General features: G+C 54.8%; 1 protein-coding gene across 11 annotated transcripts in view; it reads left to right on the top strand.

Moving 5' to 3' along the window:
• The window catches only part of MINDY1 (MINDY lysine 48 deubiquitinase 1), a 35,288-nt gene that overhangs the window by 10,703 nt on the left and 7,508 nt on the right, over positions 1–17,077 (top strand). For 6 of the 11 annotated variants that reach the window (XM_043535082.1, XM_043535081.1, XM_037882878.2 and 3 more), the window contains 8 exons: positions 977–1,034; positions 3,315–3,379; positions 5,939–6,097; positions 7,664–7,766; positions 8,853–8,995; positions 11,683–11,862; positions 12,713–12,844; positions 13,679–15,904. In XM_043535082.1, coding sequence (XP_043391017.1) covers positions 977–1,034; positions 3,315–3,379; positions 5,939–6,097; positions 7,664–7,766; positions 8,853–8,995; positions 11,683–11,862; positions 12,713–12,844; positions 13,679–13,759 — 921 coding nt within the window. In that variant the 3' untranslated portion in view covers positions 13,760–15,904. Of the gene's footprint in view, positions 1–106; positions 335–976; positions 1,035–3,314; positions 3,380–5,938; positions 6,098–7,663; positions 7,767–8,852; positions 8,996–11,682; positions 11,863–12,712; positions 12,845–13,678; positions 15,905–17,077 lie in introns of those variants that run through there. The other 5 variants (XM_043535084.1, XM_037882880.2, XM_043535083.1 and 2 more) reach the window with 3 other exon arrangements.

Below are 17,077 nucleotides of genomic sequence, written 5' to 3'. Positions count from 1 at the left end.
GGCTATAAAGCGCTCAGATACAACGGGGCCCAGATAAGTATCCAGGACACTGGGGAAACCTGCCCCGGGGGGGACTTGAGGGGTGATGCTAGCTATCTGCTGTTGTGTGCTCTCTCCAGTGACCCCTGAGAGGACATGGTCCCTCTCAGTGCATGCGTGGGGAACGCGTGCCGAGCTGCTGTTGCCGCAGAACTGTTCTGTAGTCACTGAAGCATTTGCGCTCTGAACTCCCGTTGCCAGGGTTCTTCTCATCTCGGGGTCAGACCCAGCCCCCTGAAGTGCGTGGAAAGACTCGCAGTGGGCTTTGGTATCCTGGGATGTGTCTGCCGTTACGGTAAAAATAAGTGTAGTCAAGTCTCATGCTTCAAGGCGCCTGCTGGCTACCGCAGCGGTCAGGAAGGATTTTTCTACCTCTGTGCAGCGTTGTTAGGTAGCATGGCCCAGTGGATCAGGGCCTGAGACTCAGGAGACCTGGTTCTATTCCCAACCCTGCCGCTGATTTGCTCTATGACCTTGGGCAAGTCACTGCCTCTCTATGTGCCTCAGTTTTCCCGTCTGTCAAACAGGGGTAACGAGACTGATGCAGTGTGGGAAAGTGTTTAGCAGTTGATGGATGAAAAGTCCTGTAAGTGCCACCTTATGGTGAGGTGGTTGTTTTATTGACATCTTCTGAAACATCCAGTGTTGGCTGGTGGTGATGTGGGTTTCCCAACGTGGGATAATGGGGTAAGAGGGCTAATGGTCTGAATCAGTATGACAGGAGCCAGACTAGATGGACCAAGTGTCTGACCCCAATATGGCTGAAGCGGGGCTACCGGGTTAGTTGGACCATCTCATGTGGCATGGCAAATCTGCGTAAGGATGTTATTGGTATTGATTATCGCTGTGCCCTGATTCAAGGGGAAGCCTTGAGGGTCAAAGCGGTGCTGGGAGAGAGGGTCCTTCACTAACTTCCCCACCTTTCGTCTGTCTGCAGGTGAAGCTCTCCCCCCAGAAGGAGGTGATCACGTCGGACGAGTTGATGGCGCATCTCGGTAAGTGGTGAATTCAGGAGAGCACCTGAGGGAACTGGGCTTCCTGGAACTATCCTGTGTTCCTGGGGTGCTCAAAATTCCCATCAGCTTCTCTGGGAATTCACCATGTCAGAGTTCCCTCCCCACTCTGAACTCTGGGGTACAGATGTGGGGACCCGCATGAAAGACCCCCTAAGCTTATTGCTACCAGCTTAGGTTAAAAACTTCCCCAAGGCACAAATCCTTCCTTGTCCTTGGATGGGATTGCTGCCACCACTAAGGGTCCACTGAGCTGTGGCCTCAGCTCCACCATATACTGGTCTGTAGAGATGCTGTACCCAAGGCAGGCTCTTTCAGAATTTTCTAAGAAGGCCTCTGTATCATCACTTACCTTGTAGGTGGGGAATTTTTTGGAATGGGGAGCGGCACCTGGAGAAGGATTGTTAGGGTTATCTGGTAGACCCAGCTTAGCCCTTTCCAGATCTAAGCGCTTCAGCTCTAACTCCGTATCCAAGCATTTTGTCTCCATTTCCGTCTCCAAGTGTTTTGCCTGTTTCCTCTCCTCTGCTTCCAACTCCAAGCGTTTTAAGGCCATCTGTCTTTCATGTTCTTTCTGTCTCTCTTCAGCTTCAAATCTGGCTAATTCTAGTTTCTTTTGGACCTCACTTTCCGTCATCCTAGCCTTCCTGCGCTTAGCCTACCCTAACCCGAGAGCTAGAAAGGGGAGGGGGGGAAATCAGCTTATGAATTCCCTTGCTGTAACTTAACTCCTCTGCCTCCAGGTAAAGAAAAAATCTCCAGCTGCTCTCAGCTTAAAAAACAAAAACAACAACAAAAAAAACCTCCCTGGTTTTCAATCAGCCAAAAGAAAAATTGCTTTTAAAATCATCAGGTCTGTGCTTCTGGTTCAAAACGATCCCATTCGCTGCCACCATGTCAGGGTTCCCTCCCCACTCTGAACTCTGGGGTACAGATGTGGGGACCCGTATGAAAGACCCCCTAAGCTTATTTCTACCATCTTAGGTTAAAAATTTCCCCAAGGCACAAATTGTTCCTTGTCCTTGGATGGGATTGCTGCCACCACCAAGTGAGTTAGACAAAGATTCAGGGAAAGGACCACTTGGAGTTCCTGTTTCCCCAAAATATCCCCCCAAGCCTCTTCACCCCCTTTCCTGGGGAGGCTTGAGAATAATATACCAACCAAATAGGTAAACTAGGTGAGCACAGACCAGACTCTTGGGTGTTTAGGACACTAAAACCCAATCAGATTCTTAAAAACAGAACTTTATTATAAAGAAAAAAGTAAAAGAAGCACCTCTGTAAAATCAGGATGGAAGGTAATTTTGCAGGGTAATAAGATTTAAAACACAAAGGACTCCCCTTTAGGCAAAACTTCAAAGTTACAAAAAACAGAAATAAACCTCACTCTTAGCATAGGGAAAATTCACAAGCTAAAACAAAAGATAATCTAACGCATTTCCTTGCTTGACTTACAATTTTTGTAATCTAGATACTTATTTCAGGTAGGGTTTTAGGAGAGGGGTTTTTTTTCCTGCCTGGTCCCTCTCTTTGTCCCGAGAGAACCCACAACAAAAGAGAGCCCAACAAAACCTCCCCCCACAGATTTGAAAGGATCTTCTTCCCTTATTGGTCCTTTTGGGCAGGTGCCAACCAGGTTATTTGAGCTTCTTAATTCATTACAGGTAAAGGAGGGATTTTATGCTACCCTTATCTGTATGGTTATGACATAGGTACACAAAGAAGAAGGCAGGACTGGACCCTTAATGCTATCTCCTGCTGCTTGTGTGGGTGCCTTTCTTCCCTGCCCCAAACACAAGTGGGAAACGGGCTGCATTTAGTGTGTCTCCGTTCTGTTCCTCCCCACACCCGCCTCCATCCCAGTCTTCATCCCCTGATCCCATCAGGACCATGCTGCAGGGCTAGACAGAGAGCCATCAAATTGAGCCTGTGCAGGAATCGTCGTCTTGCCATCTTGACCGTAATCTAGATCCAGCCCACGCCCAGGGATAGGCCAAGCCCTTGCCCTGGTCCTAGAGGCAAAAAGGATACTCCAGTTCCTGGCTCTGCCACAGACTCCCTGTGTAACCTTGGTCAAGTCACTTAGCCTCTCTGTGCCTCCGTTTCCCCATCTGTACAATGGGGATAATAGCCCTGTTCTGGCTCACGGGGGGGCTGTGAGGATAAAAACATTAGAGAATGGTGCCCAGGTATTACAGTATTGGGGGACTAGGTAAGTACCATCCATTAGTAATCGGGACTGGGTGTTTTCTTGTCTCAAAGGCGACTGCATCTTATCCATCAAACCCCAAGAGAATTCGGAAGGGCTGCAGCTCAACTTTCAGCAGGTGAGACCGTCTGGATCCACCCCCTCCTTCTGCAGAGTATCGAGGGAGGTCCGGGCGGCAGGGCTCCAACATGAACCCTGTTTAAAAATGCCTATCCTGTCATCCTGAACTGCAGCCCCACTGTGAGGGGGAGAGGCCTCGCATGCTGCAAAGGAACCTGCAAATCTGGGAGCTGTGTAGCTATCAAGAGTAGTCTAGAAGTTAGAGCACTGGACAGGGACTTGTTCTGCCATTGGCCCGGTTAATGGGCTTGTGCGAGCCACTTAATCTACCCGGTGCCTCAGTTTCTCCATCTATTTAAACAAACAAAAACCCCAATGTGTGTGTCTATATAAAATAGGGGTGACCAAACCATGGTTCATGAGCCACATGGGACTCTTTTGAAATTAGTGTGTGGCTCACAGAGCCCCCAATGCTCCCCCCGTTCTCCACCTACCAGACTTGTGGGGTGAGCTCGGGACCTCTGTCTTGCAGCGGGGTGGTTGGGTAGGGGCTTCTACCCAGTGGGGAGGTTGATCTCGGGGCTTCCGCTGCATGGAGCGTGCCTGCCGCGGCTCGGGGCTTCAGCAGGAATGGGGCTTCAGCTCCGAGCCCCAGCAAGTACCTCCCGCAGGGCAGCAGCCCCGAGCTCCGGCAGTTATGCCCCGGCTCTCGAACTTCTGTAGATTGTTCTGTGCAGCTCGGAGGGTCAGTAAATTTGGCCAGCCCTGATATAAAATAAATAAAAGTTATTTAGGTAACACTTTCCATCTGGGTTATAGGGATTAAAAAAAATCCACACTCACATTTGTTGCTGGTGAAGGCCAGATAGATGCCTGCTTAGATAAGTCGCAGAATAGTTGATTGAGTGCAATTTCAGAGCTGTGTCCACCCTAAGGATACCTTCTGCTTCTAAGGCCCTTTCCACGAGGGAGAGGAGCCGTTGAAGCTAAAGGAGAGTGCTGGCCCAAGGACAAATGGGGATTAAACTGGCCAGGAGTCAACGGAGGCTGGAAATTAAAAGCAGGTTTGTAGCCACCAGAGGAAGAAGTTCTGGACCAGCCTCCAATAGGAGGGGAAAGTGGCCTAACTAGTCTGAAGATGGAGCTTGATCAGTTTCTGAACGGGCTGCCGCGGCAGGGTTGTCTGTGCTAGAAGGGACTGTGGACTCAGTGAGCCAGAAGGCCCCTTTCAGACCTGTGTCCTCCATCCCACACGAGCATCTTGTCTAGGTTTTGATCAGCTGTGCAGCTTGTTCTGGTTACCCCAGCCCCAAAAGCATAGGGCAGAACTAGCCTGGGGTTCAGAGAAGGGCAGCAAGAATGACTGGAAGCCTGAAAAGACTCTCTGATGAAGCGAGATTGGAAACATTGGGATTGTTTTGCCTTTACAGAAGAGGCAAATAAGAGGAGACACGGTAAAAGCATATGCAGTGATGAATGGGACAGAGAATGTCGAGCAGGCTCTTCTGTTCTCTCTCGTTTATATGAGAACAAGAGGACAGTCGAGGAGATTGAAAGGTGGTAAATTCTAAGCTAATAAAAGGAGACGTGTGATTAACCTGTGGAACTCCTTGCTTCTGGAGGCCACTAAGGCCAAAAATATAGCACGTCTCAAAGAGGAGTTGGGTGTCCATATGGAGAACAAGTATAGCCAAAACTAGAATAGTTAATGCTGACTAAATGAGCACTGGAAGGGAGATAGAACTTCAGGGTTGAAATCCATCTCTGAAGGGGCTAGGAGGAGCTGTTCGCGGAGACTGGTCATCCCACGTCTGCCTCCTGTGGGGTTTGTGCACCTTCCTCGAAGGCATCTGGAGCTGGCCGTTGTGAGAGTTGGGATACTGGGCTGTAGGTGGGCTCAGGTCTGATCCAGGCTGGCCTTTCCTATGCTCAAAGCATTTTGCAAGCACTAATGGCTTGTCTACACAGGGAAATTGACTGACCAAACTAGTGCTGTAGAAGCTCTCCTGGAGGTGCTCTCCTTGTGGATGCTCAGTTCCAGAATAAAAGTGACGTTATTCCAGAATAATTACTCCGCTTTGGAAGTGTGATGATTGTTCTAGAGCAGAGTGACTCGTTCTGGAGTGGAGTGCCCACACGGGGAGCGATTCTGGAATGGCTCCTCTGGTTAATGTCTCTGCACGGACAAGTCCTGACTGAGTCTCATAGCTGCCCGGCTAGGAAGTATTTAAGTTATAGTAGTGCCCGATTCGGGATTGGGACCCCATTGTACTGGACGCTGCGCTGGCCTCACAAGAGACGGTCCCTGCGCTGGGAGGACACAGATTGGTGAAGTGAGTGGCCAGGGCCAGAAAGAGAACCCAAGAGTCCCGACTCCCAGTCGTTACCGCTAGGAACGCTCGCCGAGGATCAGGGCCCCTTTGTGCTGGGTGCTGCATGGACAAGTCACAGAGAGACAGTTCCCGCTCTGGAGTGCTTATGAACGATGTGACAACAGGGTGTAAGAGACCGACAAGGCAGGGATAGGAGGAAAGCAGGAATCCCAGCCCCTCCCTTTCCACCGCTCCTCTGTCTCCTATCTACATAAGGTGCTCTCCTCTCTCTTTCCCGACTCCAGAACGTCAACGATGCCATGATGGTCCTGCCCAAACTGTCCACGGGGCTTGACGTGAACGTGAGGTTCACGGGCGTCTCCGACTTCGAGTACACCCCAGAGTGCATCGTCTTTGACCTCCTGAACGTCCCGCTGTACCACGGCTGGCTGGTGGACCCCCAGGTGAGGGCCATTGCTGTAAAGTCCACCCTGTGCGTTGAATGGATACAAGCCAGAGCCAGTGTGAAGGGGGTGGAGCAGGGGAGGGGGAGACAGCGTGATCTAGTGGATAGAGCACTCGACTGGTCCTTGTAGCACCGAGTTGCATCTCCAGCTCTACCACTGCCCTGCATGAGGTGACCTCATGTCCCCGCCCCGTGTCTCAGTTTCCCCATTGCAAAGTGCTGTGAGATCTGCTGATGAAAGAGCAGTCGGAAAGAGCTGGATGGCATTATGGTTATTATATGAGCAAGGACAAAGGCAGGTGTAAACTCAGAGGGGTTTTTAGGAATTGACAAAGCTGAAGTCCTGTCCAGAGCTTCTTAATTCAGCTTCTTATGGCTGCTGGTAGCTGGGAACATCTGGGGGAAAAACGAAGAGTTTGGAGCACGCTCAAGGGCCATCACTCCACCCAGCGGGGTGAAACGCGTCCACGTCAGCTCCAAGAACAGAGGGGACGGTCCATGGGAGGTGCCGGTCTAACTGGGCAGGAGATGGTGCATTCTGTCTCTGCGACATTGTGTGGTCATGCCAAGCTGACGGCAGCTTCGGCCCCAACTGCAGAAGGAAGTCGAGCCAAGCCCCCAGATAGTGGGAGAAGAGCAGAAATATCTCTGGGACCAAGAGCCAGGGTTTGGGTCAATGCTGAGACACAAGGGTGAGTGGGTGGGTCGGGGGTTTTGCAGGTGAAATCCTGGCCTCGCTGAAGCCGATGGCAAAATTCCTGTGGGCTTCAACAGAGCAAGGCTTTCTTTTCCCGTCGGCTGCCAGTTCGAATCCAGCCAGGCTGGTAGTGACCAAGCACTCTGCCCCCCAGGGCTGTTTGAGTGACCTGAGCAGGGCTCTGGTCCCATTTTCAAAGCAGATGTGTCTGGATTGCACCCCAAAAAGACCACCAACATAATAGCTGCCCTCGCTGACTGCCCAGCAGAGAGCCAAGGCCGGAGCGGGCCACTGTGGCTGAGCTCTCCACATACGGAAGGAAGGGGGGTGCCTTCTTCCAGGAGAGGTGGGGGCAGGGGAGCAGCGTGGTGGCCCGGCTGTCCCAGATCTGGGAATAATCAGGGCCCACAGTCTCCTGACTCTTTCATTTACAACTTAAAACCAAAGGTGCAGCTAAAAGACCAATGGAGACACCAGGGCAGGTTTGCCCCATTGCTGGCAGCGGCACAGAGGGCAGGCAGCCTGCACCGCCCCAGTGCAGGGGCAGTGGGCACCCATATGGCCCTGACTGGCACCTCTGGTTCTTTGGCCCCCTCATGGGGCTTTGCAAGGCAATGGATAGCCAGAGCACAGGACTGCGGCAGAACCCCTGGAGTGGGGGCAGGGCTGGCTCTGCTTGAGGGGAGCGGAGGGGCAGGTTGCCTGGGCATTAAACTCCCTGTGCACCGTCCTCACGGGCGCAAAGGGGCCGCAGGGTAGTGACCGGTCAGGCCTGCGCTTTCCCTTCTGCTTAAAAAGCCCTCTCTGGAGCCCTCCCTGGGCTCCTTGGGCCGTCTCCTCTCCCCCTCCCCCTCCTTTCTGCTCCAGAGTCCAGACGCGGCCCAGGCTGTGGGCAAGCTGAGCTACAACCAGCTGGTGGAGAAGATCATCACCTGCAAGCACTCGAGCGACCCCAACCTGGTCACCGAAGGTAAATCCCCATTCCCTGGAGAGCTCAACTCCCCGCCCCCAAACCTCGGCTGGGGGGACCTCCTGGGTGCTAGAGCTCCCCTGGCTTTTTGGGGGCTCTTTACATTGTTAACAGAGGAGGAACAATGAGGGCACTCCGCCCTCGTTAGGTGCCTGATGAGGGAAGCGATTTCAGATCTGCAGTGGGGTAAACGGCGTGGCCAGATTCACCGCTGCACTGGTACGGGGGTGGGTACAGTCTCCCCTAATCAGGGGTTATGGGAGCCTGTGCCACCCTCAGGGGACCCCCCCATGTGCCAGTGGAAGAGTGCAGAATAGCCAGGCTACAGGCTTGGTCACAGGCAGCGAGGAACTGGGGTTCCCCAGGGAATCGGAGGATGTGCATCCGGCCCTTTAAGAGGCCTGGCTGTGCTGAGTGCGGGGGTGCTGCAGTTAAGGGACACTCCACCCCCCACCCCATTTCCACCAGCCCACCCAGTGTCGTCAGGTGGGAAAAGCTCAGGGAGGAGCCACCCCGCGCCTGGCTGCGTTTCCGTTTAAGGCCTTGCCGGGTTTAACTGAAACCCTGTTCGCTCCTGACCTGCCTTTGTTGCGTTGTGCCTGCATCAGACAACCAGGCCGTCGGGCTGCACCAAGAGGTTTAGCTGGGGACGAGGCATCCGAGCCGTTCCCTGGCTGCCTGGACAAACGCTGACTCCTCTACGGGCGTGGAGGGAGTTAAACCGCTGCTCAGCCCCCCATGCATTTTCCTACCGCTGCTCGGTGAGGCTGCAGCTTGTTCGCTTCCCAAGCTGTGGGTCGCTAGGCAGAGTGGCCCAGTGGGTAGGGTGCTGGATTGGGACGCAGGAGACCTGGGTTCTGTTCCCTGCTCTGACGCTGAGCAAGTCGCTTCCCTTCCCTGTGTCGCTGGTTTCCGTCCCGCCTTGTGTCTCTCTGGTTTGGTAAATCGGTTTAGCTACTGTCGGTAAATTCGTAGGCGCAAGTTGAACTAGTTTCACGCTCATCATCGGTGCACCCACGCTGAGCGCCGGTCTAACCCCCCAGTTCACGCCCGCATCCCACCTGACGCCTTGTTTCTCTGCCCCAGGCCTGATCGCCGAGCAGTTCCTGGAGTCCACAGCCACCCAGCTGACCTACCACGGCCTGTGCGAGCTCACGGCTGCGGTCAAAGAGGGGGAACTAAGTGTCTTCTTCAGAAACAACCACTTCAGCACCATGATCAAGCACCAGGTCAGCCCGGCCCCTTCCACCCACACCTCTGCCTTCCATAACCGCTGCTCCGTGCATTTGCACATGTTGGCTCTGTGGCTGGGGAGGCTCCACGCAGGGCAGGAAAGGGTTAATGGGCTACTGAGGGCCCAAATAGAGACACTGGGGAAACTGAGGCACAGCTGCTGCCCCATCACAGCCCTTTATGGCCTGTTGCAGCATTTGTGGCAGCTGTGCCTCAGTTTCCCCAGTGTCTCTATTTGGGCCTTCAGCAGCCCATTAACCCTTTCATAGAATCATAGAATATCAGGGTTGGAAGGGACCTCAGGAGGTCATCTAGTCCAACCCCCTGCTCAAAGCAGGACCAATCCCCAACTAATTCATTCCAGCCAGGGCTTTGTCAAGCCTGACCTTAAAAACTTCAAAGGAAGGAGATTCCACCACCTCCCTAGGTAATGCATTCCAGTGTTTCACCACGCTCCTAGTGAAAAAGTTTTTCCTAATATCCAACCTAAACCTCCCCCACTGCAACTTGAGACCATTACTCCTTGTTCTGTCATCTGCTACCACTGAGAACAGTCTAGGTCCATCCTCCTTGGAACCCCCTTTCAGGTAGTTGAAAGCAGCTATCAAATCCCCCCTCATTCTTCTCTTCCGCAGACTAAACAATCCCAGTTCCCTCAGCCTCTCCTCATAAGTCATGTGTTCCAGTCCCCTAATCATTTTTGTTGCCCTCCGCTGGACTCTTTCCAATTTTTCCACATCCTTCTTGTAGTGTGGGGCCCAAAACTGGACACAGTACTCCAGACGAGGCCTCACCAATGTTGAATAGAGGGGAACGATCACGTCCCTCAATCTGCTGGCAATGCCCCTACCTATACATCCCAAAATGCCATTTGCCTTCTTGGCAAAAAGGGCACAGTGTTGACTCATATCCAGCTTCTCGTCCACTGTAACCCCTAGGTCCTTTTCTGCAGAACTGCTGCCGAGCCATTCGGTCCCTAGTCTGTAGAGGTGCATGGGATTCTTCCATCCTAAGTGCAGGACTCTGCACTTGTCCTTGTTGAACCTCATCAGATTTCTTTTGGCCCAATCCTCCAATTTGTCTAGATCCCTCTGTATCCTATCCCTACCCTCCAGGGTATCTACCTCTCCTCCCAGTTTAGTGTCATCTGCAAACTTGCTGAGGGTGCAATCCACACCATCCTCCAGATCATTTATGAAGATATTGAACAAAACCGGCCCCAGAACTGACCCTTGGGGCACTCCACTTGATACCGGCTGCCAGCTAGACATGGAGCCATTGATCACTACCCGTTGAGCCCGACAATCTAGCCAACTTTCTACCCACCTTATAGTCCATTCATCCAGCCCATACTTCTGTAACTTGCTGGCAAGAATACTGTGGGAGACCGTGTCAAAAGCTTTGCTAAAGTCAAGGAACAACACGTCCACTGCTTTCCCCTCATCCACAGAGCCAGTTATCTCGTCATAGAAGGCAATTAGTTTAGTCAGGCATGATTTGCCCTTGGTGAATCCATGCTGACTGTTTCTGATCACTTTCCTCTCCTCTAAGTGCTTCAGAATTGATTCCTTGCTCCATGATTTTTCCAGGGACTGAGGTGAGGCTGACTGGCCTGTAGTTCCCAGGATCCTCCTTCTTCCCTTTTTTAAAGGTGGGCACTACATTAGCCTTTTTCCAGTCGTCCGGGACTTCCCCCGATCGCCATGAGTTTTCAAAGATAATGGCCAATGGCTTTGCAATCACATCCGCCAACTCCTTTAGCACTCTCGGATGCAACGCATCCGGCCCCATGGACTTGTGCACGTCCAGCTTTTCTAAATAGTCCCAAACCACTTCTTTCTCCACAGAGGGCTGATCACCTCCTCCCCATGCTGTGCTGCCCAGTTCAGGAGTCTGGGAGCTGACCTTGAAGACAGAGGCAAAAAAAGCATTGAGTACATTAGCTTTTTCCACATCCTGTGTCACTAGGTTGCCTCCCTCATTCAGTAAGGGGCCCACACTTTCCTTGACTTTCTTCTTGTTGCTAACATATCTGAAGAAACCCTTCTTGTTACTCTTAACATCTCTTGCTAGCTGCAACTCCAGGTGTGATTTCGCCTTCCTGATTTCACTCCTACATGCCCGAGCAATATTTTTATACTCTTCCCTGGTCATTTGTCCAATCTTCCACTTCTTGTAAGCTTCTTTTTTGTGCTTAAGATCAGCAAGGATTTCACTGTTAAGCCAAGCTGGTCGCCTGCCATATTTACTATTCTTTCTACACATCGGGATGGTTTGTCCCTGTAACCTCAGTAAGGATTCTTTACAATACAGCCAGCTGTCCTGGACTCCTTTCTCCCTCATGTTATTCTCCCAGGGGATCCTGCCCATCAGTTCCCTGAGGGAGTCAAAGTCTGCTTTTCTGAAGTCCAGGGTCCGTATTCTGCTGCTTTTCTTTCTTCCTTGTGTCAGGATCCTGAACTCGTCCATCTTTTGGTCACTGCCTCCCAGGTTCCCATCCAGGTTCCTTTCCTGCCTTGCATGGAGGCTTGTGTGCCCCACTAGAGGTGGGGTGATGGTTCCCCTTGATTGCGACGTCCCCAGGGATTGTGGTCTCTGTGCCCTAGGTGGATCACAGGCTGCCACTCTGCCCACCCTCTGAGGGCTCTCAAGGGGACACTGTCTCTTACTCATCTCTCCACAGGGCCACCTGTACCTGCTGGTCACGGACCAGGGCTTCCTGCAGGAGGAGAAGGTGACCTGGGAGAGCCTGCACAACGTGGATGGGGACAGCTGCTTCTGTGACGCCGAGTTCCACCTGAGCCACACCCTGGGGAAGGAGGCGGCCGGCAGCTCCCCCCAGGAGCAGAGGCAGGTGGACCAGGTAGGAAACAAATGGCGCAGCAGAGGCCCGACTGCGCTGGGAGGTGGTTAGTTACAGTAGCATATCTGAGCGGTTCGAGCAGAGGGGGCTGGGCTTCAGGACTCCTGGGTTCCTTTCCAGCTAGAGGAGGGGAATGTGGCCTAGTAGTTACAGCAAAGGGGACTGGGAGCTGGGACTCCTGGGTTCTCTTTCCAGCTCCAGACAGGATATGTGGCCTAGAGAATGGAATTCGTAGCTCCCCTGCTCTTCTGACTGAAATGTGTCACCTCCAGGAATCGGTATCTACTGTAGCAGGATCCTTATCTTTAGGGCAATGTAGTCTAGTGGTTAGAGCGGGGTGACGCTGGGAGCCAGGCCTCCTGGGACGTCAGTGAGGGAGATAGGAGCTCAGGGTCTCTCTGGGTGGCTCTGAGTCTCGTAACCCCTCTGAGCTTCCGTTCCCCCCCCAGCACACCCCGTAGAGCGAGGGTGATAGAACCTCCGGGCAGGGGGGTCACTGTGGACAGGTGACCGAGCCCAGAGCCCCCGAGCCTTCCAACCCCCCCCCCCCCCGCCCGATAATCACTGCTAAGTGAATTCGTGCAGAGGCCTGTTGAGACTGACGTACCCCTTCAGCGGCTTGTCTCTCGTTCCTGCCCCCAAGTGTTTTGCAGCGCCGTCGTTAAATGGTTGCGGCGTTGCTCCCCAGAGGTGGCTGCGTGCCAGTGCTGGGCGAGTGATCCTGGATGTGCACAACTGGTGTCGGGCTTCGGGACCCTCTGGGGTATGAGATCTCTTCTTCCGTGTGTCTCGCTCCCTGGGAGTCCCAGCACTGACCACGTCTCTCCCTGCCACCCCCCCTTGCCCCCAGGACTACATGATCGCCCTGTCCTTGCAGCAACAGCAGCAGGGCCCCTCTGCCCTGAGCGACCTAGAGCTTGCGCGCCAGCTGCAGCAGGAGGAATACCAGCAGCACCAGCAGCCAGCAGCGCCTCCCGCGCAGGTAATGGGCCCTGGCCTCCCTCCCAGAATACATTGCAGCCCCATCCCACTCCCCTGCCATGAGGACCTTGCTTCCTCCGGGATCCTGGAGAGCCTGTCAGCGCTGCTCCGAGACCAGCCAGCAGGGGGTGCTGTGGGGGTCGCACCCGCCTAGGGCGAGGGAAACTCAAACCCATGCCTCCTGCGTGGTGGGGCAGGGTGGGTCCATTCCAGCCTCCCTTTAACCCTCCCGCCCAGGAGTTGCCCAGCTCAGCCCGAGCATCCCTCTTCTGGTCAGGCCAGTCTTCCCTCTTGTGTGGGGCCGATGCGCCGGTCACTCTCGGTGGCGCTGGGACAGCGACTTTGTCCTGTGCAATTCTGTCTCCTCCTCCCCACGGCTTAGCCGCGGCCCGCAGGCCTTTGCTCCGTGGCAGCAGGCGGATCAGGGATCTGTGGCTTTGCATGGGAATCTAACTCCAAAGCCTCCCCTGCAGCAGCTGCATCTCTCAGGACAGCGACTGGAGCCTGGAAGTGAGGCCGGGCGCCTGGCTTCTGTTCCCAAGCCCGTGGAGGGTGCCAGGGGGGAGACCTGGAAATTGGGGCCCATTGACTCAGATGCCTAGCTCTGGGAGGAGTATTGCCTAATGATTAGAGAGGGGGCTGGCCCCAGGACCCCCGGGTTCCAACCCTGACTGCGCCAAGGCCACGTGCCAAGTCACTCCCCCTCTCTTTGCTTCCATCGCCTCCTCCTAGGAGAGGATATTGGGGCGGGGGGCAGGGGGGGAATGGGACTGGTCTGAAAAGCACCCTGAGATCACTGAAGGTAGCCGCTGCTTTTTCGTCTCCTTGGTTTCAGGGGAGAGCTCAGCCATCTGGCCGTCCGGCCGGGGAACGCAGGCAGAGACATAAGCAGGAGTCGGACTGTGTCCTGCTCTAGAGCCGCTCGCCCCCCTGCCTGCTGCTTTCGGACCCCTCGCCCTCCCACGGTCCTGCCGCGTCACCGTGAAGACTCCCAGACAACAGCCCCGCCGGGGCTCACCTTGCCTCCGCTTCCCCCGGCCCCCGCCCTCCCCAGCACGGGACCCGCTTCCCGAAGACCGAGCCCTGGCTCCCGCGCTGCGGGGGTGAAACCTCGTTCCGTGCTGCTGGCGTCTCCCAGGCCTGCGCATCGCAGCGCGGGAGGGACCGTGCAGGGCGGAGTCCAGCCGGGCTGTGCATCGGCTGCAGTTTCTCCTCACCCCCGACGCCCTCAGCTGTACCTCGTACCTCTGAGCTCTCCCCAAAGATGCCGAGTGCTCTCCTCAGAGCCCGGACTCCTGGGTTCCAGTCCCAGCTCTGGGAGCAGAGTAGGGTTTAGAGCTTAGCGGAGGGTGGGGGTGTGAGTGTGGGCCAGGACTCCTGGGTTCTCTTCCCAGCTCTGGGGGGAAGAGGGGGAGTGGGATCAGTGATTAGAGCCGGTGGGGACTTGGAGCCAGGACTCCTGGGTTCCATTCCCAGCTCTCACCCTGACTCGCTGTGGGATGCTGGGGCAAGTTGCTTCCCTACCCTGTTCCTCCATTTCTCCATCGGATATAGCGGGGGCGGAGGGGAGAAAAGGGGGTGAGGGTACCAGTTCACCCACTCCTTCCTCACGTGCTTTGGGATCCACAGATAGAAGCAGCTGTGATGCTGTGAAAACACAGAGGCTTATTTAACAGGCACGAAGCAGCAGCTGCCAGCCTCCCTCGAGCGGGGGCAGCTCACCCACCGAGTGTGCCAGGCAGCTGCCCGGTGCCTCTCGGGAATCCAGTGCAACTAAGGAGCAACGGCCTGCGCAGGGTCTCTGGGGCAGGGGGTGCACTTACAAAGCTGGCGGGACGCCCGTGTGTCCCCCTCCTGCCGGAGGCCCAAGAGATGCTCTGCAAGGCCTTGACGCAGACAGGAGGATGCAGAAGGTCCCCAGGGTGCTAGCCAATGAATTGCTGCCTCCTTGATTCGATTCTCGTGGCTGGGCGAGCGCAGAATCTGGACAGGCACATTTCCCCCCTGGCCCCTCCTGTGTAGTCTCCCCTTGGGTGGGCCCGATCCTGCACTCAGCGGTCCTGCTGGGAATTCAGCGGGCAAGGCAGCATTGGCACGGAGGCAGAGCCAGCGTGGGGGCGAGTGGATTGCGGGGGGAGGGGATCTGTCGGGTCCAAACTCTGTCCAGCCCCATGACGCGATCCGAGCTGCAGGAAGTGCGTTTTCAGGGTGCATTGAAATAATTTGCAGAGTAAAGCGCCCAGAGCCTAGGAGCAGGGGGAAGGTTTGGATGTAAATTCCCTGCTGGGACGAAGCTTTCCCTTAGCCCTGTCTGCCATGGCACCGTCCTCCCTCCAGCAGGGAGGGTTTAAACCAGGCCCTGGGGAAAACAGCCGAGGCGGGATGGTGGTTATCGCACCCCCTTGGCATCAGCAGCCACCTAGCTGGGTCAGGGGAGGTACTCGGAGCCCCTTCTCCTGCTCGCGAGACGCCGAGTGACGCAGGAGCCAGTGGGACTTGCAGCTCGAGTGGGGGGGAGCGTGGTTACGCCGGCTCCCAGGTGACTGCAGGCTGGCTCCAGTGCTGGCCGGGGCAGAGGGGGTGCGTCCTGCCCCTAGGAGAGGCAGGGAGCCCAGCGCCAGGACCGAGATGCTCGCTGGCCGTTCCAGGTCAGCAGTGGCTGAGCCCACAGGAATGGCATCCCCTGTTCCCGTCCTTTGCTGGTTCTGCCCAATCCCTCTTCCTCTTCCAGACAGCCTCCTCCCCAGAAAAGCTGCAGTGGGGAGGGGCACGTTTAGGACCCGGGATCAGGGTGGCTCCCACGGGTTATTTAACCCTGCCCCGTTCCTCATCCTGTGACGTCCCCCACCTCCACCCCGTGGATTGAATGGGATCAGGATCAAACCTTCAGGACCCTAACGAACCTTCTGCAGTAAGCATCTGGGCACTCGCCTTCCCAGGGGGCTGGGCTCTGTCCCCCTGCTCTTACGCTCTCGGGCTTGAGGAGTTTTAGTCTCTTTTCTACTCTCCGTTATTTGTAACACTGCCTTAGACGTTTGGAAATAAAAGTGTCTTTCCCTAGGGTACTGGTGTGATGCTTTTGGGGGGGGGGGTGTCTCTAGGGCTGGGGGCTTGTTCCTATGTGCTCATGGGGCGTCTGTCTCCCTAGGACTGGTCTGACGACTTTCTGTATGTCAGTCTCTGGGGCTTGTCTGTTCGATCCAACCCTCGGGCTCCAGTCTGCTGGGTGTTTGTCTCCTGCCCCGGGAATGTCCATCTTTTTGTCCATCCAGCATGGGGAGGGGGGGCATTTTGCCTCTTGCAAAGAACACAGCATCACTCACGGTGGTTTTTAATTCATGGGGGGCATTGCTGGTAACTGTCCCAGGACTTGTGTGGCTGCTCCAGTACCCAGGAGCTTAGAGTTTTGGGGGGCCTGACTTTCCCAGGGGCCTGAAGGCCCCCCCACTCCAAATCCAATTAAAGTCCAGTGGGAGTTGCTCCTTTGCAAGTCAGGCTTAGTGTTTTTAGGTCGGTCCTACATAAACAGTGAAGACTGTCGGGTTTTTTGTTGTTGTTTTGGTGGCAACGGAGACTAAAAAGTGAAAGTCCCCGATGTCTCACCCATGCCCAAAGCACGTCTCGAGGCCAGCTGCCTTTTCCTTCCAACCATTGGGGCCTCTAGAATGGCTACCTGCCGTGTCTTTGGGGGATGCAGCCACCCTTGGAGATGACTGAGACTCGACAACCTCCCTTCCTGCCGGTCACTGGCAGAAGAGCGTGTTCTGAGTCAGGACCAAGCCCATCCTCCCCCTTCACTCCCCAGTTTTGGTACCTGGGCTTGTCCACCTGTGGAGTTACTCTGGAATAGCTGTACCTGATTAGCATCCTGTGTGGACACTGAGTCTGGATTGAGGGAATTTGTTCTGCTGTAGTTTAATCTGGATTAAGCTACAAAGGAAATAAGGCATTCTTCTGACAGAATTAGTGTCTCTATTCGGGAATAGCCACTGCAATTTAAATTCATGCCCTACCTTAATCTGACTTAACTTTTGAGTGTAGACAAGCCTTCATTCGGTTTGTTCCAATCTAGGAGCCCAAAGACGCTGCACCTCCATAGCACAACCTCACTGGGTCCTAACCTCAGCCAGGCCCACACAGCACCTGTCAAGGTTCCCTCCCCACTCTGAACTCTAGGGTACAGATGGGGGGACCTGCATGAAAAACCCCCTAAGCTTATTTTTACCAGCTTAGG

Source organism: Chelonia mydas, chromosome 24 (genome assembly GCF_015237465.2).
Source record: "Chelonia mydas isolate rCheMyd1 chromosome 24, rCheMyd1.pri.v2, whole genome shotgun sequence".
Taxonomy (NCBI): domain Eukaryota; kingdom Metazoa; phylum Chordata; order Testudines; family Cheloniidae; genus Chelonia; species Chelonia mydas.
Note: the sequence above shows the minus strand (reverse complement) of the source record. Positions and strands in the feature narration are given on the sequence as shown.